At 38.8% G+C, this 24681-nt stretch overlaps 1 protein-coding gene across 1 annotated transcript in view; it reads left to right on the plus strand.

The window, feature by feature from the left end:
- The window catches only part of PTN (pleiotrophin), a 77224-nt gene extending 53817 nt beyond the window's left edge, over positions 1–23407 (plus strand). Inside the window, exons 3-5 of the mRNA XM_035343140.1 lie at positions 727–900; positions 1994–2155; positions 16802–23407. Of these exons, the coding sequence (XP_035199031.1) occupies positions 727–900; positions 1994–2155; positions 16802–16854 (389 nt within the window). The 3' untranslated portion in view covers positions 16855–23407. The remainder of the gene's footprint in view (positions 1–726; positions 901–1993; positions 2156–16801) is intronic.
- Positions 23408–24681: the final 1274 nt, after the last annotated feature.

Consider the following 24681-nt stretch of genomic DNA (forward strand, 5'->3'; position numbering starts at 1 on the left):
TTTGGTGAATATTTGGATTTCATAACATTGCTGCCTTTTCTCATCAGAGTTGAGTGTAAGGATTTAAATCAAATCTCGCTTCTTTTGTCCCTGAGTAACAAAACCCCTATAGGTTATCAGTGTTTCAAGCTGTACTGATAAGATTCTGACTATTTACATGCAAGAAGATCAATAACTATAAGTAAGTCACATTAACGTGCCCTGTGCCCTTCTCCATGTAGTTTGTTCTTTGCCTTTGGAGACATACTGTAACATGGTGTTCACCAAGTGAAAAGTCTGTAACCCACTGGTCTTTCCTAGAGGTACTCAAATCCTAATATGCAATGTCAACACATAAATTCCTTATCTGTACAGTGTGGAATGCCTCAGATGAAACTGAAAATATTTACATCAGCTATGGGGAACAGAGGAGTGTCCCTTTCTGAGTGATCTCTCCTTGGTTTGGTCAGTGGTCCTTGAGGGGGGTTTAGATGACTCCGCATTCCGAAGGTGAGAATCTTCTCTGACTATTAGATGTAGTAGTGGGACTGAATTTGAACAATCCACACTGCTTTGGAGTCCAAGCCTAAGAGACTGACCTCGCTCTGCACAACTGTGAAAAGAATGGCAGATATTTTGCTTGCAAAGCAGTTTTACAAACCCCTTCCTTACTCACGCTTTCAGGTGCTGTGACTGTTTAGCATGTTTAATGCTCTTGATTGGGTTTGCTTCCTTGTCTTTGTTCAGAGAAAAAGGCGAAGAAGTCTGACTGTGGGGAATGGCAGTGGAGCGTCTGCGTGCCCACCAATGGGGACTGCGGCCTGGGGACACGCGAGGGCACCCGCACCGGGGCGGAGTGCAAGCAAACCACCAAGACTCAGAAGTGTAAGATTCCCTGCAACTGGAAGAAGCAATTTGGAGGTGAGCATCACAGTCTCAAGAGGCTGGATTTTATTTATTTTTATTTATTTTTTACTTAAATGCCTTGAAGGAAGCCTGTATTTTATAATTAGCTCTGTAAATGTTTCTGAAGGTGCTACCTCCGTATTTCAAGTCCATTGCAACTAAAGCATTTAAGGCATCAGAAGGCATCTTCCCCAGAGTAAAGCAGCTCCTCCAGCAGAGTCCATATAATCTACTTATTTTAAATTCAGTATTCCAGCAGCATGCTTAAATCTATTTTCCTGTCATGTACAACCCTATTTAAGGCAGCAATGTAAGCGTCATCTGTTCTCTCACAGCTGTGAATCTCCGCTGTGGTTACCACAGGCTTTACGTGACCTTGTGGTATGTGATTTGCAGCATGGAGCATGGGTGACTACCACTGTGTGTGCATTGAAAAGAGTGAATGGAGAACAGCATATTTCAACTATATTATAACTATATTATTTGGTTCATAAGGTTCCTTTATAACGGTTCAGAAATGTGTTAGACAAGATGTCTGTCCAGGACTCTGATTACTCTTGCAAATTTGACTTTTTTTTTTTTTTTTTTTTTTTTTTTCCAGTAAACAGCTTGTATGGCTTTGACAGCAGTGTGACCTTACCAAAGCAATCAGTGCAGCAGTTTCAGACTTGACAAGTTCATAGTTGCACATACATTCTTGAAGCTGTTCACGCTTTGTCTGCTAACCTTTGGCATCATAGAAATGGAGGAACAATCATATAGAATGTGGATGATATTTCCCACTGTTGTTTTTTCTTTTTTTCCTTTTTTTTTCTTTATTGTGTATCTCCCTATTTGATTGCATTTTCTTTTTTTTCTATATTATGAACTGACAATAATGCAATATCCATGCAAAAGAAAGAAGATTCCATCCTAAAGCATTTCTGTGTCAGGGGAGACAGCAATTGTTACTGTAAATTATCTTTATTTTTTTTCTGGGATTCCGTTCACCAGTTGCATGATCATGTTGTCCATAAGCACTGGCTGTTTGTGATTTACTATTGGATTCTTAACATTTTTCCTCTCATCCTGTCATTTGGTTTTAAAAATTGCTATTTACTTATTGCAGCAGAGTGTAAATACCAGTTCCAGGCCTGGGGAGAATGCGACTTGAATACTGCCCTGAAGACTCGAACTGGGAACCTAAAGAGAGCCCTTCATAATGCTGATTGCCAGAAGACTGTCACAATCTCAAAGCCCTGTGGGAAGCTTACCAAACCCAAACCTCAAGGTAAATTCAGTTTATGGAAAGTTGTACACTAGCTCATTCACTCAGATCAGTGATGTCCCACGTGCTTCAGCAGGAACTTAGTACAACTAGAGATTGTGCTCTTATGGCCTTTCCTCATTCTGCATTGCTCCTGTCTTCCAGCTATCAGGCAGGCAATATTACTGTGTTTTATAGTCAAGGCAGACTAACAGACAAGAGGTGAGATGAAGATTAGGGTCCCAGTTTCAACCTTACACTACATGTGTTGCCATTAGTTTGTTGATGCAGGCCTTCAGATTCAGATGCTTTTCATAACTTGTGTGTTGACAGGAACACCACAGTAATAGCATGCAAAAACATCTCTTGGTGAGATAAACACACCTTTCATATTGCCATTTGGTATTGAGTAATGAGTAGTTGAGAACAGGGACTGCTTTCCTTTTGAACACATAGTGTTGAAGGGATGTTTTGCTCACTGCATGCTGAAAAGAGGGTATGCAGATGTTCTGCACATTGTGGATAGTATATTCTTTATTAGAAGACAGCAGGGAGGAGAGTATGAAATGTAAATTTATTTTTATAACTGGGAGTGACGGTGTAATTCCTGGTATACAGATAGGCATTTGCACTGCATTTTGATTCCTGGTGTCCTAAGTTAGACAAACGTGTGGTTTATTTATTTATTATTTCTAGTCATTAAGGCCTTTTAATATACTCTTTTGTTGGAATAACTGTTTTTATGTATGTAGGATGACTTACAGTGGGAGCTAAAGCTGTGAGATCTTGTTTGAGCTACCAAAGTAATGTGTTTTTAAGTGGATGATGCAAGCTATGCTACCCTGGCATTTATTATGCTGAAAATCAGCTAGGTAAAACATAGGCTTTGAGTATTTGGATAACTATAAAAATAAATGTGATTAGGAGTGGCAGGTGGAACTTGGATGAGCTGTTTTCAAACTGTGGATAGTGGTGCACCAGTGATCTGTAGGGTACCTGCAAGTGGCCTGTTCTGCTTGTGCAACCCAAGAGGTGTCTGATTAGGTGACAAATGCTTTCTGTATGTGTGCATGAATCCATTTACTTTGCAGTCAGTACATCTGTAACCGGCCTTCCTTCCACACTTTCCATTGAGTTATCAGATAAGTGCTGAGTCTAGGACCTGTGTAGATAATACAAGCTGTGAAGCAGAAAGGATACAACCAGATTTTCAGAGATGAGCTGACTTGGTCGAGTTGACAGCAGTAAACATCTTCCTTCAGGGACAGAAGTGACTGAGTGGGAATAAAAGCAGCAAGGGGGCTTTGAGCTCTGTGATTTTATAGTTCATTAGTTTTGAGGGAAAGACTTTTTTTCTTTTTTTTTTAGCAAGTTTTCATGCTTAAGTGGCATTTGGGATTTTATTGAATGAAGCTTCCTGTTGTGCTGCCAGAGGAGCTCAACCACTTGAGCCACTTGAAGCCTTCTGCCTTGTCCTGCCCCTGTGGAGTCAGTGGGCTCTATTGATGGCTGTTGGAAGAAAAGGGAGACAAAGCAGAGCTTTGGTGCTGCATTGTTTTGTGAGAATGGTGCTGTTGTGTGGTACACAGTCATTTCAAGTTACAGTTTTATGTCAAGTTACAATGTCCTAACAGAGCTTGTGTAATTTCTGGACTGGGGTTCCTTTTAACTGATTCTGGATTTTAGTGAGTTTGTGCTGATCCTGAAAGTTGGATCATGACTGGCTGCAGTAAGATAATTATGTGGTGCAAGTTAATTAATAAACCTGACTTCATTTGATTTGAAAGATTGCAAATAGAGAAATAAGTACAAACATAGGTTTGCCGTCATAATAAACGTGGGCGGAAATTCTGCTCTCCTGTTTTGTCTTAGAAATCTTACAGCATCTTCCTGTGTGGCTTGTTCATCTGCTGTTCACATTAGTAGGAGCACCAAGCATGGAAGTCAACACTTGCAGTTTGCCTGGGCCTTGAGATAAAGATAAGACATCAATATTGCAGATGTGTGAATAACTGCATAGGAACTATGCTGGAAAGTGTGTTGACAGCAGTAGGAGGAACTAGAATAAGAAGTTAGGTCAAGCAGAAGAATATTGTGTGAAATGTTGTGCCCTACTGAAGTTTATTTTTGAGTTAAAAATCTGAGTGCTGACATGTAGACTATTTCTGTTTTCTTCCTGAGGAGAAGGAAATTACAGACTGGACGTTAAGTCCCTACCCACATCTAGATAAAAGAATATTCGATCTATAGTTAGAATAGACAATATTTAATTCTTTGGAACCAAGAAGTAAGATCTAGATTATTGTTTGAGCACTTGAAATGAACTACAGATACATATTAGGCTCCTTTTTCTCCCATAGCTTCACATCAGTGGCTCTAGACTACAAGAGAAAAAACAAACAAACATATAATACATTATTTGGAAGCAGCAATCTTTTTCCTGAGATGTAAAGTTGTGTAAAGTCTGTGTATATATGCAGCTAGACCTGTAGAAGCTGCTCAACCTCTGTCAGTTCCCACTGCGATTGCCTGGAGTAGAAAGGCAATGGCTCTCTAGCATTTGTGAGTGCTGGCAGCAGAATATTAAGCGAGGGTCCTATTGATTAAAGGAATCTGTTCTACTGCTAAACTGTTACATCTCAGACTGGTGTAAGCTTCAAGAACTGCATCACTGAGTACATCTCTGACAGCAGTAGCTTAGGAGTGCGAAAATTGGATGTGAACTGACTAAGAATGTTTCACTGAAAAGTAGCAGTATATTCAGAAGAAGGGTTTTAATAATTTTACTGATTAGCTCTCTTTCCCATGCCCTGAATTTTTCCTTTTATTAGATCATTTTTGTAGTGTCTTCATTACATCACTTTTCCTTTTAATGTGGTAATATAAATAGGGTCAGTAAAAGTCCCCATTTAGCTTCTCCAATCAATTGCAGCTCTTGTTACTTTCTGTCACTTGCCTGCTTTTAAAGGCAGCACCTCTGACTTAAGTATTTTATTGTATAACAATTTGCCCATGATAAGAATATTTTATACTGGACTTGCCCAAATTCCTTTTATTATTGATAAATTATATCTGAGATTAAATGACTGGACTGTACAAAGTGTTCCAAGCATGTTCTCTACAGATTTGTATTGAAAAGGAAAACAGTATTGTAATACTCCTTTTTGTTGTTCATCATTATGCTCAGTAAGTTAACTAAATGTTTTCCTTCCGATTACAGCTTGCATGTGGAGCAGCTACCTTTATCTGAGACCTCCACAACTGTCCCCAAATCTTATTTAAAAGAAATAAAATAAAAATATGATTAGTTAAGAACTCAAGAATGAATGTAAGTGAGTAAATCAGATTTTTTTTCGTCTAGACTTGCCCAATGCATTATTGTGCCTCAGATTTCACCAGGCACATTTCCTTAGTGTGGTTGAAGTTCCTCCTCACCTTCGCTGGTCTTTGAGAATGGCACAAATGAATTGGTGTCACCTGTAACTGCTGCTCTCCTATTGCTTATCCACCTTCCAACCTCATGAACATAGAAAACCTATGCTGGTAGCATGAATCCTCATGTATCTTCCTCATCTCACTCAATTTGGAATATGAGTGCTGTTTCATGGGCATTTAACCTGTGTTTAAGAGAAAGGAAAATTGTATCTACAGAAAAATCCTAAGGGTTAGCATTTTGCAGATTCACTGATAAAATTACTTTTTTTTTTTTTTTTTTAATTGTATTGGGGGTGGGGGGGGGGGGGGGACTTTGTTCTGCAGCAAAACTTCTGATTAACTAAGCCAGGAGATCATCATTAACCTTAGGAATCAATGCCTGCCTGATAAACTGGTGATCTAAAAGTTCTTATGGATTTGTTTTATCATTAGTCATCATTCATGGAAAGGACTTAAAATCCTTATGAAGTACTCTCATTAATTTGGAAACTAATGTTACTTCCTGGATAATTTTTCTACAAACATTTGTATTTTTTACTTATTAGTAATTGCTCTGTATTGGTGTTTTCCTTCTGAACAGCTGACACTCTAAGTATGGATTGTAATCTTGGAGTTTACAGCTTGGAAGAGGAGAATTATTTGAGAACCTCTGCTGTATATCGGACTTAAGGGGGAAAGCAGACAATGAATGAGGACTCTGAATTTTATCTGTATTTCTGTTGAGCTCTTTTCTCCTTAGTTTTGCTGAGATGTTCTCAGATTGGATGACAGTGGCTTGGTCTTGGGCTGCTGTGCTAAAATACAGTTATCACAGGATAAAAATTGGTGAACGTTCTTGAATGCTGTCTGTTTTTGACAGAGAGATTTTCAGTGATGTGACAGCAGTATCCCAGACACTAGGGTTTGTGTATTTAGTACACAAATGAGGTCACGAGGAAGCCCGTCACAAAGGATGGAAAAGATCAAAGGATAATTTTTATCACAGGATCCTCTTGGATGCAGTCACCTCTCCTCTAACACACACAATTGCATATTCTAATCAGTGTCTGAAGTGCCAGGGACGCTCAAGGTCTCCCTAAACCATCTTGACAGATGTGAAAGAATCAAGCACTTCTGTTGAGCAGCTGCTCTGATGGCCAACTTCCACTGAAGAGCAGAAAATGCTTCCGACAAACTCCATCTGGCCTACTTCACAGCCACCCAAACGTGATTGATGATTGTTTGGGTTCCAGCCAGCCAGAAAATAAAAGAATGGGGTATTGTCAGGATTCAGGAAACATTTTGCTTTTACTGCTGAGATAAGAGAAATTTATTTTTATTGAGCTAGGTAGCCTGATAGGCTTTATTTCTTTTTTTCAGTACGTCTTTCTGTCACTCTCATTCTTCCTGTCTCTCTCCATAATTCTTATACTTTTAGCTACTTACTCTTCTGATAAAGATGAAACTAAATAGGATAAGCAGTCTACCTGCTCTTTTAGCAATGTACCCTTCATTATTTTTTCTTCAGCTACTTTTTTCTCTGATAACTTTCTCACCCAGATGTATTTAGTTCTCAATATATCTCCCTTCACAACTCTTTATCAATTTACAGTGTATCTGATCAGTGAGTTTCTTAATTCTGGCTCAGCTTAGCCCTTGACACTTAGGAAAATAATTCTAACTACAGCTGGCAAATATTAACACTACTTATGCCACTGTCTTTAATAATTGGGGTGGCAACCAAAGGTTGCATCCTCCAGCACCCAGTGTTTTGAAAGGTTGCTTGTGGGAAGGCAAGACCTGCTGTAGATAGTAATGACTGTAATCTCTTTCCTGTAGTGCAGATCAGGTGTGGCATCTGAGAGTCCAGCAAGGTGTCAGTGCAGTTCCCTGTCTTTGACACTGTTTGCATGTTCCTACATTATGGGAAAAATAATGCACTTTTTGTTTTTACTAATTTCCCATTGTTTGATGAACTTTATTTAAGAGTTAATTCAATATAAATAATCTGCACTACATTGCTTTTTCTATCAAAGAAACTTTACAGACAGCAACTATGTTATCCTCCTATCACTCCCTGGAGCTGAGGAAGTGTTGTTTCAAGAAAAGTAATAACTGAAAGTCAGAAAGACTAAATTATTTTCCAGGGCAGTACAGTATCAGTGGCAGGTCTAGCTGCTCAGCTAGGAGCTGTTGACCCTGGGCTCCCTGGTCTCACTATTAGCTCTCACTGCTGTTCCCTTTGTCCCAGTCTGCAATTATCAGAATGTGACAATTCACTTCAAGGTGTCTGAACTATGGCCTTAACTAGGGTCTTTGGTGTTGATGTTGGTAATCTCAGTGGATTTATGACAGTGTTTGACATTAACTTGCCTTGTGTCTTCTTAGGGGAGCTTTCTGTCAAAGTGTAGAGCTGGGCTTTTGTTAGTGAATGGTTTAATCCTTGTCCCTACTTTGGTACCAGAAGGAGAATGCGACATGTAGTTTCTGAGCACTACAGACCTGATTCCTACTTGGAGAAAGGACATCTTAATAACAGTGCTTTGCTGGGACAGACTGTCCACACATTGGCAGAATGACTTGGCTGCTGGCATGTTGCAAGGAGCTGACAATAATGTCTGAATTAATTGCTCACCTGATATGCAGCTATTTGTTACTCAGATAAGCTGGGTGCTGCTCTAACAAAATGGAGCACTTGTGGCCTACCCCATTTTGCAAGGTGGGCGGTCTGCTTTTTCTGTGGTGCCCTCCCTCAAATTTGCCTTTCTACAGCAACAAAATGCCTGCTTCTGAAGAGTAGCTGGAGGGGATGTAGGGGAGACCTGTTAGGACTGTGACTGTTTTGTTTGAAAGATGCTAGTGTCTCCTGTTTTGGCACCACTGTCTTCCTGTACCTCCTTCTGTAGGTTGCAGAACTCCCTGTCTTCACTGTAACTTATTAGTCATGCAGGCACACAGCTAGTGTAATAATTAGTGCTACAGGAGGCAGAACAAACTAATTAGATATAAAAATGAGGGATTTTCTCATATTAGGAAACAGCTGTTATAGTTAAACAAAACCCTGAAAGGCGAAAAGGGGAGTTTTTTTCTTTTCCCCTGAAGGATGAGGCATGCTTATTCAAGAATGGTTCCTGGCACTGACCAGGAGCCTGCAATGAAATACAGTGATCTGAGCTCTGCGGGGCAGACACTGGCAGTGGATGTTCAGTGGGAACAGCATGGTTGGCTGTTTTTATTGTTGCTATCATCATGATTATTTGTATTGCATGAGTGCCCAGAGGCCCCAGTTAAAAAAGGGTGCCATTGTACTGAGCACTGCATAAACATTGTGAATGGCAGTTTTGCCATGAATAATTTATACCTTATGGAGCTGAGAAATGTGAAAACCAAGAGGAGAAACAGTGGTCCAGAGGGGTGAGACCGGGTACCAAATGCTTGGTTGTGTTTCCCACTGCTGCTTCATAAGCCAGTTATTTCAAGATGAAGTAAAACTCAGTGGAAACTTTAGTCTCTGAGATGTGTCTCTGTGACTTGGCTCCCTGCTGGAGTATCATCAGGAAATATGATTTTTCTCATTAATTTAAGTGAGAACAAGAATAAGCCATATATGAAAAATAAAACACAATGTTGGCTAGAGTGTGGACTGGCCTCAAGCTGCTAGTAAGCTGCCAGTGCAACACTAAACTAATAAAGTTTAGATGTCATTTAATGGAGTTTTTTCTGCTTCCATTTTCTTATGTTTCTTGGAGTCTTTCCACTGTAGTTTCCCTTGAGACTGCTTTTGTACCTTTGAAAAATTAGACTTTTTGGACAAATAATTTGAATGCTTCGTCAGATGCACCATCAATCTGATTCACACAGCCCTGATTCCAGGGAGCAAGAAATGCTTGTAGGAGAGGGAGAAAGAGAAATATTTTTTTAAGTACTATTTTTCAGTTTCTAGTTGTTCTGCAGCTTTAACAGGTGTTTTTGAAAAGAAAAAAGCTGGGAAACTTCATTGGAAACCTAGACCTCCATATTTTCTCACCCCCTAGTTTGTATTTCAAATGCTTTTTAATGTGCTGCTCCAGAAGATGGAAAAACTAGATGTGACAAATATTCTTGTTTAACCCTCTTGTGCCTGCGGGAGTTTCTTTTAGTGCTTAATGCAGAACGTTTGGGGTGAAAGTTTAAACAGCCTACTATGTGCCAATTCTCTTACATGCTCATTGTCTCACTTTCCTGGCTTGCAACCACATCCAGCCTCCTTGGCAGTAGTTGCTGCCCTTGAGCCGTGAAAATGCCTGAAGCTGTGGGACTTACTGTGATAAAAGATATGCCATCAGCAAATGTTTACACTTATTACTGTTCCCAGAAGTGAAACAGGGAGAAAGCTCTGTTCCTTCCTTTCTGTCCTTTCCTTTTCTACTTCTTCACTTCCTTTCCCTTCAAGCTTTATTTTTTTTTCCTTCTTTCTTTCTCCCTCCATCTCATTTTCCATATCACCTTCTCTGTAGCTGTTCTTCTATCTGCACTTAGTGCAAAAACTTTGCAGGCAACTCTTCATTGCGGAGCACTGACCAAAGCAGTCTGTGTCCCATGCCCTGAGGGACAATGCAGAAGATGCCCAGGCTGGGGAAGATGCAGAAAGCACAAGCAAGAAATGAGCACGTCTGGTTTTCAAAAATCAGCTAAATAAAATTAGGTTTCTATTCACAGTTAACCACAAGTAATTGTCTGCTAAACAACTATTTACTGATCTCAGTTTGACATAGAAACTGCCTCAATGTAGCATTTTGCTTCTCTGTGGATGTAGGTAAATGCCAGACTTTAAAGGAATTATTACTACTTTGTTTTAATCAGTATCCTGTAGACACAAGTGAATGTAGACAGTAAGCTCTGAATGTGTCAGTCTATTCGTGCACCTGTCTTACTGGCATTAAGATGGATGTTGTGTACAGCAGGGACAGATAGCTGAAGAGCCAGCTGAGATGGGGTCCCTCTGGTGCTGAGCGCAGAACATGACAAAGAGCAGTAAGAACGTCAATTTCTTGAAGAATCATCAGTGCAAACATGCCAGATACAGATGAAAAGAAGAAGAAAACAGAAGAGCAAAGTTAGCTTCTTCTGGAAATCACTTTCCAGTTATCCAAACTGCCTCAGCAGTTTCCAAGTGCAAAACAGACGTTGCATGAAAGGTTTAACAGTTGTGATCTTCTGAATATTTACTCTTAAGGCTCTAATGTCTTCAACACATATGATCCAGGATAAAAGAAAATGAGAAGAACTTTCCTAATTCTTATCACTGGACAAATAGGACATCTAGCAAAATCAGAAAATATATGAATCTCTATTGTCTTTTGTGTGTCTGTGTTTAGGCAATCTTGACTTTTTTTTTTTTTTTTTTTCATAACAAATTTCAACAAATTACATCTTGAGATAAAAGAAATCCTGTAATACCTGACTAGTTTGAAGTTAGAATGCTAAACTGAACACCGTTTAAGTCTTAACTTCAAATGATAGGTTCAAATGACGGCTTCTGCCTAAGAGAACCTTTTCCACAAGTGGCTCCTTTGTCCATTTCTTTGTCAGATACATTAGTGTTTGTTACAGGCATAAATCTAGCTGTTTCCCCATTGATAACACACAGGAACACCTTCCTAACATATGATGTTCACCCTTTGGGTTGAATTGGGTGAATGCAGTATTCAGCTGGGAACAAATTCAAGGGTATCCCAAACAGAAGTTTAGCAAAGTGAGACACAGAACAAAACCTGCTTGGAGAAGAGTGACTGAAGGAGTGGAGAAATTGAGAAACACTTATGGACAACAAGAGACAGTGATTAAACACAGAGCTTACATGTGGGGGATATAATCAATTCTAATAACTTAGTGAAGTAAAAACACATCAAGGTCATTGATTCATTGGAGAGTTGCCTTCTATGGCTTTGTAGCAAGTGGAATATTCAGAAGTGTCCTGTATCCAGTAACTACCACCATAGTAACTAGCATAGGGGACTTGCTGCAGTAAGAAGCAGAGAGCTCTTTAGGAGTCTGCCTTCCTCTGTACTGAGTGGGACTGCGCACTGCTTCCTGAGAAAACTATCTTGAACACCTGATGTTGAAATGCATAGCTGTAACCCTCTGTCAGCACAGTTTTTGCTATTCTGAATAATTATTATTTTTTTATAGCTTTTGGGGACACTGCTTGACTTTTGTGTATAGGAGTTCAGCAATGCCATGAGTGAATTATTACCTTCTCCTAAACAAATGAAAATAAATACCTGCAAGTCTTGGCTTTCATAACTAGGATTCCATTAAAATGCAGCTACTTCACTTTTGTGCCTTATGCATTAAGAGGGGCTTCAAATCTTACGTGGCTTCTGTTCGATGTAATTACTTTCCTTTATTGCTTGCAGAGTAAGAATAAGGCTCCAGAATAAAGATGACTATTTAAGGAGAGCTGCTGCCATCGTAAATTGCATATGAAAAGCTGGGCATATCAAATTAATTTGTTTACTTGGTAGGGTCCTCAACTTAAATTTGCTGGATTTTTGATATTGGTAGACAGTATAAGCAGACAGAAGTGGGCCCAGTGCTAATCCATGACCGTGCAGTTTTTAATCCTGTGAATAGTTCTTATGTTATTCATAGGGTTATTCAGGTTGCTGAATGATTAGAAAATCAAGCGTGTGTACATCAACACAGTTTGCTCTCACAGGGCTATTTGTACAATGCCACATGGGTGTTTTTATCTCACTGGAAGTGCTCTGGGCTCCGGGGGCGGGAAGCAAGATGTCTGTGCACTGCTTGGATGCTGCTCTCTGCAGGAACAGCAAGATGTTCTGAATTAGCTCTTTGCATGTGCCCTGATCCAGGATTCTGGCCTCCTGCTGTGCAAGAGCTCTCACATTGTCGGATAAGAGGGAAGGGGGAGGGACTGTAAAATGCACATACTGTAAAACGGGCACAAAAACTGAGGACTGTTTTGCCATCCTCATTAGTATTCTGGACCATTCATAGCTCACTCTCCTGGTCTTTTGTTTTGATGCAAGGATGTACAGGGATGGTAAAGCTAAGTATTTCCTTGATGTGAAGCAAGCCTGGTGCACAGTGGAAAAGACAGATCCAACTCCTGCTGCTGCTTTCCTCAATGTGGCTGTGTGCTGAGGTGGAAGGACAGTTTGACTGGAACACTAATGCCTGGTGCACTTAGGGAAGTAGGCAAAGAGCTACCTGTGCTCTTTCCCTCCACTGCACAGCCTGCTTACCTCATGTTGAGAGACAGTGAGAGAAAACACAACTCCCAGCTCAGTGCTGACCCTGGTATTGGTGTCCATGGGATAACTACCTTTGATAAGGCCTTTAATGGATATGAGTGTAAATATCAAAGTTATTCACTCACCTTTGGTAAGGTTTTATATCAAGATGTTCCAGTTTGTGGTCTGTGAACCAGATGTACCCTCCAGGATAATTCTGTCACAGTTAGGCGCCTAGTCCTGCTGAGCAGGTAGGGAAGTGATCCTGCTTTCTGCCTTGTTCACTCCTCTCTGGATCCTTAACTCCACCACAGGTAGCTCATAAAGATAGCTCCCATCAATGTCTGACTCAGTATTGAAAATATCAAGCCACCTAGTTTTAAAGCAGATAGTGCAGTGAGTATATTCAGATCAGAATTCAGATTTAAAATTTTGCATGTTCTGGATTTTATCTATTTGGATCATCTCATCATAGTGACTCTGGATATTATTAATAGCACCTGTCTGGGCAAACACATTCCCTGTAGCCAACACACAAGTGATGCACAGGTCTCAGCTCTGTCTTTTCAAACATTGCATTAATCGGCTAGGTGAGGTGCAGGAGGCTGCTGTTGCCCCAGGGTGCTTGCAGACGGCAGCATTCTGCTCCAGGTAGCTGCCTTTCACCATGTTTCTTTTCTTGCTTCCTTCCACCTCAAAACCGAGCATTGCTGTGATCAAGCTGCTTTGCAGTGCCAGTGAGATGCGCAGAGCAGCATAAAGGCTTCCCCATCATAAAAGCTATTTCTATTGAGTGCAGCTTCATGGGTTACTGCAGACTCTCATGGCAGGCTGGGTTCACATTAAGAGAAAATGACTGCGCTGAAGGACTTACATCCAATCTGTGCTAAGAGATTTAATTCATTATCTTCATGTATGGAGTAGAAACCTGAATGGGATTATTGGTGGTGGTGTATCTCAGGGATCTTTCCTTCACTTAACTGGTAGAAGTATGGGACTGCTGAGTTTTCAGGTAACTGGCACTGTACTCTGAATTGGTCAGGGCTTTTGAGGAGGGTGTCAGGGCTGGCACTGCTGGTGTGGTGACCCTTTTGGTCAAGGCTGGCTGCCTTGAGAAGAGAAACATTGGCAGACTGAGTGAGCAGGATGATGTTGATCCCAGTGTGGCTGTGTGAGCTGACTTGATAAAAGCATGGGATAAAAGTTGAGATAGTAATCTAGGGTGAACAGCAATGAGGACAATGAAACCCTGAGTGACAAAAATGCATAGTGTAGGTTTAAACAGTGAGAAAACATGAATAAAGTACATCTTAAAGCAAAATTCTACTTCTACATATTGTAGTCTGTAGCCTGACTACAGTCAAAACAGGCGTACCTGTGAACAGACTTGTGCAAGACACTGTGACCAGCAACATTTTCATGGGTTAGTACCTGGGTATTGGTGTCTGGGTAGAATTTTTATAAGAGCCTAAAGAGACTGGGAAACTTTTGAGCTTATATATACATACATATATATATATATATATATATATAGCCACAGCTCTGAGGGTGCATGTGGTTTCATGGTGTAAATGTGCTTTTCATCAATACAGCATACACATCCAAAAGATTAAGCTCTGGTGGTGTGAGAGAAATTAAATCCCAGCCAGAAGCCTTTTATTCTCCTGATGCACGAAGCAGAATCCCTTATCTGTGTAGGTAGACAGGTTTGGAGGTTTGGATGATATGCAGGTTGTCACAAGGTGGCCAATGGGGAGGATTTAGCTTTTTCCCTTTTACTGAGAGGCTAATAGAGGCAGATACAGACACAAGGGGGTCAAGTGCAAATGAATAAACAGTGGATTGTCTGGTAACTCAAGCCAAGTGCAAGGCAGATAGTCTTTGAGGATGGGGATCTGATGTGATCACACAATGACTCCTGAATAAAAACTTCTCCTGATAATAAGTAACTTCACTCCAAACGTGAACTGCACATACTCTTTGGTAGAGTACTCTCAGTGGTCAGCCCACAGTTTTATGTCTCCTTTGCTTTTAGTAAATATAGTTGAAGTCTGCAGAGCGACTTGTTGTTTGTGGTGAGATTGAATAGATATTACAAATTCCACTGCTGGTCTGATTGATAAAATCTTGCTGTTTCTCAGTCAAGAAAGGGAGAGAGAGCAATCAATACAGAATTCAGGAGGGTCAGTGATACAATGGGAAAATGAGAGGAAGAGTAAGGCATGGGTAAAAGAGGATAAGAGACAAGACAGAAAAGTAGTGTGTGGGGGGGGAAGCTTTAGCTGAAAGCGAATTCTATATTAACTTAATGAAAAATGACATTCTGGAATGACAGTTTACAAAATAGTGCCAGATACTGTGAATGGCTCTAGGCCAGAGGCGTGCAGACACATACGCACACACTAACACCGACACATATAAAAAGACAGAGGAAAAATAATAGTAATTAAAAAAAGTTTTCATATTTTCAAACTGAAAACAATTGCTCCTTGTTTAAAATTTTTACCTTTAAATTTTTTTTTTTTTTTTTTTTTTTTTTTTAAGTTTTTAAGGGAATGGGACTTTAGAACTGATTATGTGGCTAGAAAAATGAAACCAGTATTTTATTTCACATTGATGAAAGGATTACTCAAATTTTTTGTCCTGTTGACAATGCTGAAAAAAAAAAGTTGCTTTGAAAAACATAGTGAAAGGAAAACAACAGTCAGAGAAATTAGAGGTCCTAAATTTACTTTCTTCTGAAGGTACTGTGGCCTTATGCATAGCTGAAGGATGTCAACAAAGCTCCCCTGGCTTTAATGCAAGTAAGCTGGATTTACCATAGTTGATGATTTCTCAACTATATTACCAGAACTGGCCAAAGAAAAAATAATAATGTTTTTGAAGAAAAAGACCACCTTAAGGCCCAAGTGCTTGTCTTTTACATTCTCTGTGATATTCATTGTTTAACCTGAGATTTTTTTTATTATTATTATTATTTTTTTTGGTACATTCTGACAAGGAAGAAATAAAGGCAGTATTCAAAGGAGGGAAGTGCATATCAATGAAATCTAGGTTAAGACAAACATGAGTCTACTGCGTACTGTTTTGTTTCCAGGCAAGATGCTTCACAAAAACTGTTTCTGTCTCTTTTCAGTAACTGTTTTGCTGTATTTCACAGTGGTATCTGTGAAGATTTATTCATGCTCCCAGTGAGAGTTATTTTCCCCATTACAAGGTTATATGTGATAAGAATATCTCATCCCCTTAATTGCATATTTAGTTTTTAAGCCCCTCTTTCAGTTTCCTCTACCCATAGAACACTACCCTACCTGATAGCATGGTGGAATTTACTTCAGACAGTGGTATAATACATATGCTTTCACTTGTAGCTTCACATTGTTCCCTTACTGACCCCAAATTAGTCAGAGCAACACATGCTCCCTCTTCCCATCCCTATCCTATCATTAATAACTGGCTGGACAGACCGTGCTTGAATGACTCCAGGCCAAACCTCAGCTGCTTCTCGAGTGTATGTAGGTGTTTGTCCCAGACAAAAAGGGAACTGTTGGCAATGGAGAAGCTGAAGAAACAAGTGAGCTTTCTCACCATGCTCTGGAGTTGCTCTCATATTCAGGGAAAGCCAAAGACGAACAATGAAATAGAAAGGAAGTAAGGGAGGGGAATGTGTGTGGGTAGTGTGTGCAAAGCTTTCTTCCAGCTCTCCACTGAGCCATGACCCGGTTTCTCCAGGAGCTGCCTGCTGTTTTCTTATTTTTGAAGCAAGTTCCTGAGACAATGCTTTGCATGCCAAACAGGGTCAGCTGCTCAGATAGGAAGGGATCTGAACTGGACGTGCACCCCCTTTCTATCTCTAGCTCCACAATTGTTCCTTTTATTCTTCTTTTCCTTCAGTTTCCCCTTCCCCTATTCAGAATGAGAAAACAAAACTAGTTCTTATGTGCATAGAGAAAATAAGGGGAAATTTCAAGGGTATTGGTTGTTGATTTTTTTTTTGTGGTTATTGTTATCTTGACAGAATCCAAGAAGAAGAAAAAGGAAGGCAAGAAACAAGAGAAGATGCTGGATTAACGGAGCCAACTTGGGCAATGTGAGAAAGGGACATCAGCAAACACGATCAGTTAACTATTTCCTTTATAACTAGGCATTTTATTCTAAAATTATTTATAGCTTAATGGTACAATAGAAGAAAACAAGCAAACAGAAAAAAAAAAACTTTTTTTTTATTATTACTTTAGTATTTTTAATGTATAACCCTAACAACAATTTTTAGAGGCCTGTAATAAAGGACTCCAAACTCATTTAGAAAATTGTCTATTATATATTGAACAATGTAGAGGTTTTTAAAACATTTTTTTAAAAACATTTTTTTTCTCAAGTCTCAATCTTGTAATTACTCCATGCAAGCAGAACCTGAACCTGTGTAGAGCCCTGCTGAAGCCAGTGGTGACCTGTGTGGACATAGGAGTCCATCTGGATGCAGTTTTATTTAAGATTGGGACCGTATGTCTGAAAGAAAAACAGATTTTGTTTCATAAATTCTTGTTATTTCTGGATAACTGTGTGAAGTTACTTGTTTGAGTAAACGATAGGGGCATTTTGTTGAGTATTTGCAGGCAAATATTTTTCTTCTGTGTGTGGTGATGTTCCTTCCAAACTGTCACCATCTCTGTGTTAAAACCAGTAACACTCCTCTATCCTTGGCCTTATTTTGGTTGATGGCAGTAAAAATTCTAAAATCTTTTAGTGGTTGGATATAGCAGAGTCCTAAATTTTCACAATTTCGTAGCAATGATTTTTCAAATTGCAAAATACTTTTTTTTTTTTTTTTTTTTTTAACACTATATCAACACTGGTGGATGGTAGTATCCACTCCTGCAAAAGCAGAAAAATGTGTTCTTTTTCACAGAAATCTAGTTGAAATTATTGTGATTCTGATTCTGCCTAACCCTACTCCCTTTTGTATTTGTAGGAATCTTCCTGTTGATTTTAACTATAGTTGGTTGAAAAATAGAAAGTATGTCTGCTGGGAAGTCACAGAAGAAATCAGTTTGAAAACTGAGATGGTTTATATTTTTTACCAAAAAGGGACAATTTGTGAGACTTGAAACCAATAGGAATGAAATTAATTTTTATTTATCTACTAGTAAAACAGAAGGGAAATGTCAACATAGTACCTTTTGCTTTCTTCCATTTTTATATAAGCAAAAAGAGCTTGGGAAATCTCAGCCATAATAAAAATAGTTCTGTACTTTATTTATTTATTTTTAATTTTTTTTTTAAAGAAAACTTGGCGGGGGGAGAAAAAAACTTATAACCTGCTGTTTTTCAGTTTGAGTTTTACCTATCTCAAATGATAATGAGTTCTGACAGAAATCACAAAGTAGAAAAAATATCTGGCAAAGGGTTGGTATATCCCCAGGTAAAGGGTTGTCTTACAAACCAAACAACCTTCAGACCAGACATTTTATAGGAAACATATAGGATTTCAGTGTACAAATTCTTTTTAAAATCATTGCTTTTAAATTATAAATCTTAAATTTCAACTCTAAGAAGTAAGCTTCATCATTTATGTAGACTCCAGCCCTGCCTGCTGGTCAACAATCTCCCGTAGTCCCCCTTTGTATTCCTGCAGATACCCACTGACTTCAGTGAAGCTGCATCATGGTGCATTCATCTGGGTAAATCACTCTATCACTCTGCTCTTTTGGAATTAGCTTGTAGTGATGCAGAGTCTCTTTCCAGACTAACTTCTCACTTCCCTTTTCTAAGCAAAAAAATAAAAAAAACAGAGCTTGACCTTTTTTTTTTTTTTTTTTTTTTTTTTTTTTCCTGCCATGTGGACTATGGCCGATCTGAACTCGCAGTGAGGCAAGTCCTTCTGGACATTCCCAAATCCTTTTGAAGCCAGCTAGCCAAGGCTGCGCATAGCTCAAGATAGACTAGTCACACAAGTATTTCTCAGACTCCTTGGGTGTGTTTTGCAGTCTTTGTTGATGTCCTTGTTATTTTGACTATACTATTAGACGTACCCGAGACAGTGGTATAATCAAAAATGTCACAAATGTTGTGGACACACAATGACCAAGCCCAAAACTACAAGTTGCCATTCATAAAGGCTTTTATTTGGGTGGTTCTGGGTGCTATTTTTTTTTTCATGGTCTAATCAAATCTACCAATGCTTGTGCCTCAGACTTAAACTAATGCATTAGTAGATCTGATTGAAAGCAAAGGGAGGAAGAAGCTTTCTCACTCACCAAAGGTTTGTCTGTCTAAATGCTGCATCAGTTCAGTTCACTTAAAGTGGTTCAGCTTTGAGTATAGACACTGTTGCACCATTGTCCTACACCAGTTAATCTAGTCCATGTTTCACAGGCAGTTGGCAGGAGTTGGGAATGATGCTGAGACCAACAGTTTGACTCTCTTTTAGGAAACTTCAGATATGACTTCTGATTTCCACCTCTGTGAGTAAAAAGAAAATAAATTCCCCTGATTCCTGTGTTATCTTATGGCCCTTAAGATATAGCTGCTCATCTGGATTGTTAAAGGAACATTCCTAATAGTTTTTGAAGGAGGCCAGTCAAGATCCCATTGTTGTGATTGTGGTATAGGTACTCCATAGAGAGAGTTTACAGAAACAAACAAGCAAACAAAATGCCATGTTAGGACCAGCAGAAAGCACAGTCGTCATGCGAGCAAAGGGTGTGAAATAGAGCACTTCGTTGTACTACTCAGCCACATATGGTTGGATCTATATTGGCATATTGTTAATAACAATTGTATTTGTATATGCCATACTTTACAAAAAATGAAGAAAAGTTCCAGCAGAAAATGGTCTGTGGGAACTCATTTTATGAAGGCAATGATAAAAGTATTTGATGGTAAAACACTGAGGAAGGTTAAAAAGAAGAGGCAAGTCAATTCAACTCTTTAAGAAGGCACCTGCTACCTAGTGTGTAATTGCTTCACTAGTGACATTATTAAGAAAGAAAGAGGCAAATATCTGAACAAAACCTCTTCCAGCCCTATCTTGCTCAGTTTCTACCAGAGTTATTATGAAATTTCTTATTTGATTTTCTAATCCTCCATCGTCCACCCTCTGGAAGGCAACCTTATATGACACTGCTGTGGGGTTGGCTACTTTGGATGAGATTTGTGTTCTGCCCTCTTCATTCATGAGGTACTAGCTGAACTGACTGAAACTCATTTCAAGAATGTCCCACTCACAAAGTGATTTCCATTCTCATTTGCTACAGCTATAGTATGGTATGAGGAGATGATAAAAATCCCCCAAATGACAGCCTTTTTCTAGAAGATATGAATGCTCAGAAAAGGGAGTAGTGAGTTGCTGAACATTAGCTAAGGGTGAATCTGCATCCACATCCTGGAATCCAGCAAGATTAGACTGAGGGGGATTTGGATTTAGCTCCATTTCTTCTTCTACTTCTTCTAAGTAGACTGAACCATGCTTTCAAGCTATTAGGCCTGTCAATATCTTGATTTAAAACAGTACTTGGAGACTGGGGCATTTTCTCACTTTGATATGTCCCCTGACAGAAGTGCCCATATTGAAAGAGAATCATTGCTTGTTAGCCTGGCATATTTAAGAGATTACGAAGTTCAGGAAGACTATAGCATAAAGTATGTATTATGGTTCGAGAAAGGGAAAGCAAATTTATCAGTTCTCATCTTCTAATTCCATAATGACATTCTGAACTGTATAATTTTTTCAAATGGAGAAATTTTCAAAAGGCAGAAATTTTCAAAAGGGAGAATTTTTTTTCAATAAGGAGAAATAAAAGTGTAATAATTATAAATACATATCAACAGGCCATGTAGGGCCCATGTCAAGAAGAGACATATACTAAGTCAGGAACATTTTATGTAAACTTCTTTCACTTGCTTCTTTGAGTAGAGACAGCAGGATTACTGAGTGGCACATTTGCTTTTAGGCTTTACTTGGTTTGTGCCTTAATGAAAACTGGACAATAGTGGAATGTTACTGAAAATACAGGAGTTCCCACTCCATCCTCAAAAGAATGTGTGCATCAGGAGGCAACCTGGCTTTCTTTCAGACTGGGAATCAGTTTTTTTTTTTTTTTTAATTTATGAATATATTTTCTGAACTCAGATGCTGCTGAAATTGGCCAGCAACAGCATTAGCAATGTAACCTGCCATATTTCTAAAGCAAAATATTGTTCAGGTACACCATTCTGATATGACACAATATCCTTTTCCACATCTCCCAAATTCTTACAGTAAGGGGAAACAGTATATGAACGAGTGTAGGCATCTCTTATTCAATCTTTTTAAACTCCAGAGGACAGCATCTTCTCTGAACTTTTGTGTTCTTCCTCTATGGGGACAGACTACACCTGTGGTCTGCCTTCTACTACTCATGTCTAATTTTGATAGGTTTTGTAGTTTTTCCATCGATTTTGCTAAGGCAATCTACCTCCCGCCCAATCTTCTGCAGACATTTTTGATCCTTCTCATGCTAGAGGGTATATTCTCCACTACTTGCTGGCTTGTAAAACAACCCCAGTAAGCCCCTACCATTAGGTACCTTTTATTGTGTCCTTCTAACATTAAAAATAAATGACAATGTAACTTGTTCATCAGAAGACAACAATGGACAAAGAAATGTAAGAATAAGATTTTGATTCTCTGGGTTCAGTGGGAGGGTGGCTGCTGGTAAAACCTCTGTCATAGCTCAGCCTGGGTGAGGCTTCCTAGAGAAAAGAAATGAGTCCTATATGATGGAAGAGTAGAGACAGTGATGAAAGAACAGCTACCCTCAAACAGAAGAACCCCTTAGCCAGATAAACAGAGCAAGACGTTGCGTCCTCTCCCACTGAATTCTCTTTACCTTCAGGTTAAAGGGAAGAGACAAGGCACATAGAGCTTCAAAGACAGTGAGAATTTTATGAGCGAAGTAGAGCATGGAAAGACCCTGTTCCTCCCCATGGGTGACTGAACTTGGAGAAGGTCTAGATAGTGTTGTTCGTAGCAGCAGAAAATTTCATGTGCTTTTGGACTAAAAGTAAATGGTAAAGTCTAATCATTCTCCTAGTGTTCCTCTTCTGTGTCTCTACCAAAATGGCAGACTGCCTTGAGGCCTCATCACTCTGACCTGAGCAGAAATGAGATATGTCAAGGAAAGCATGGGACCTCAGCTATATACCCTATGTCCCAGGTGGCTAAAAAATCAGTAGTTATCTAAAAACACAACAAAACTGAAAGCATGGGTCTAATATATGGTTTTACTGATGAGACAAAACAGAGGCTCTCCAAGTATTCCCATTTTGGAAAGTCATTCAAAGTTAAGACTATACAAAAGCTTTAGCTTGAATTCTGTGATATACAGCTAGGAAAATGGATAGCCTCTGCTGGACTGTCTTATCCTAGCCAACTTCATTTAATTAATTACACTGTTTGAATTCCCTCATCATAATCAGCCTGGCAACATGACGATAACTTCTCTCAATGGGTGAGTCATTATGCTTCCCATGTTAAAATTATGTGGCACATCTAGGTTTTTATAGCTGAAGAAAATGCCTCAAGTAGTCCAGAGACTCTTGTGGTTGCTGAGGGGACTTGTAGCAGATGCAGGCTAGTACTGCTACTGCTTGGAGCTTGGAACCACCTCATCAGCTTGTCACAATCAGAAAAAAACAGCAGCTCTCTAAATATACATGCATACATGCTGCATATATATATATATATATATATGTCCATATATGGAAAGCAAAGCTATTAAAAAAAAATGTACCCATAACTCAAAACATCTCTCACAAGTCGTGCTGCCATGTTTTAAAGCTAAAGCAGAAGTGAAAGAGCTTTTGGCCTGTGTTATTATTATTTTAATACAGGGGTAGTATATAGGCTGAAGAGCCAGTTTTCTTCCCTCCTCAATTTAAGGATATTAAGCAATTTAAGGATGGCTGTGTTGAAGGAAAATGCAAAACACACACCAATGAAATGGCCGATAAGACTTAATATAAAGGTGACGTTCTTTTCTGTCACACCAAGTACATGGAAGGGCTTTATTCAAAGCTTTGAAGTGGAAGAACTGATTGGGTTAAGTAGAAGCCCAGACAGAAAAAGGCTTTTTCTCTGCAAAGAAAAAGTGAGGAAAAGTAAAAAACAAAACAAAACAAAAACAGACGACAACAACGACAACAAAACAACATAAAGTAAAAGAGGAATCCTTTTGACACTTGTAGTTTGGGTGTTAAAGAAAAGACTAAATGGAAGTCAAAATAACATTAAAGCCTGAATATTGTGTTCAATGGATTTCTAATTCTGTATATATTAAACCAGTGCTATATAGTATCTTCTCATGGGTTACGTTCTTTACCCTGTTCAATTTCCTTTTTATTTTCAGTTTGTATATTGATTTTGTAAGCTAGTAGTCTGTTACCTTTTCATTTTTTTTAAACTTGTATGAAAGCCATATATCCATATTGTAGAATGAAAGCATTAATCCTGTAATATCCTTTTAATGTTTCCCTTAGCTCTGTGGGATTGTGGGAGGCTCTAGCGAATGTATATGTTTACCAATTGTATCAACATAATTTACTTGCTCTTAGATAAACAGTTAAATAAACTAATAAACAGAAATGTGGTGTCATCATTTGGTTGTTGCAACTGTAGAAGACTTTTGAATTTCCTTTAATCCTGAATATTATTAGTGGTCTGCCTCTGCTGTACTAATTTCCTGTCAGCTGTAAGTGTTGCATGTCACAGAAACATTTAGCTCTGTAAATTCAGAAAGAGTAGGAGTAAGAATCTGTAGGAAGTAATCTACCAGAAATGGTTCTAGCAGAAAATGGCTCTTTGGTTTGGGACTGCTGAAAACTGTCTGCCCCAAATTCGCCAAACTTGTCAGAGTTTGGAATTTTTTTTTTTTTTTTTTTTTTTTTTTTTTTTTTTAATTATTCTGTCAGATAAGCAATAGGAAAACCTTATTCCCAGTCCTGTCATGCTCAGCTGTTTTACTTTAACAGTGAGTTTAATGAGTGTGTGTTTGGTGACAGATGATTAAGCCTCATGAATTGAGCAAATATGTTAAACTACATTAATGAACTACTCTGAATGAGGAGGAAATTCAGGTAATGTTTATTGTATGTCATTTCTTCTCCTTTCTTTTTGTCCTTTCATTATACTTTTTTTTTTTTTTTTTTTTTTTTTCCTAAATCTGCTTTCCTTTACAAAGCTCTTTCTGCTTTTGTTTCTGTGCCCAACTATTAGTTAAAATTTTAGAAAAAAATTAATTACTACAAGCCATTCCATCACTCATCACCAAAAGAAGGAGGTGCTCCATACCAGTTAAAATACTAGGAGATTATACAGTCTTCTGAAATTCTTTGGAAGAAAGTGGACTACTATAAACCATGAAAAACAATAGTGCATTCTTCAAATCATCAGTGGACTCAACAACCTAATTTTTTCTTTGGAAAGGAAACCAAGTGCTTACTATTGTTTAATTACAAAAGAAAAGTCTTAATTCCCTTTTTATATGCTACTTAGCAATTAGTTACATTTTTAGGTTAGTAAGTACTGATAGTTTTAAAATTCTCTTGTTCTTGGGAGCTATCTGATCTTGTGAGTAAGCCTGAGCTGTTTGAAGACTGTCTCAAGCAGTGCTTAGTGTCTCAGAGCTCCCAGGACACCCAGGTCTCTGATTTCTCCTATCCTTACTACCTCTGTACACAAATGCTGACTAAGTCAAAAACAGGCTTGGCAAGGAGTTTTTGGGTCAGTTCATTTTTGGTGATTGCTTTCATGGAATAGGGTTTTAGAAGGCCATGTCTGTCTTTACATAGATTCTTTTTGTTATGTATAGGCTACATGAATGGATGGGATTTCACATAGAAGGGACCCGAACTCTTCTA

The sequence above is a fragment of the Oxyura jamaicensis genome, chromosome 1 (genome assembly GCF_011077185.1).
Source record: "Oxyura jamaicensis isolate SHBP4307 breed ruddy duck chromosome 1, BPBGC_Ojam_1.0, whole genome shotgun sequence".
Taxonomy (NCBI): domain Eukaryota; kingdom Metazoa; phylum Chordata; class Aves; order Anseriformes; family Anatidae; genus Oxyura; species Oxyura jamaicensis.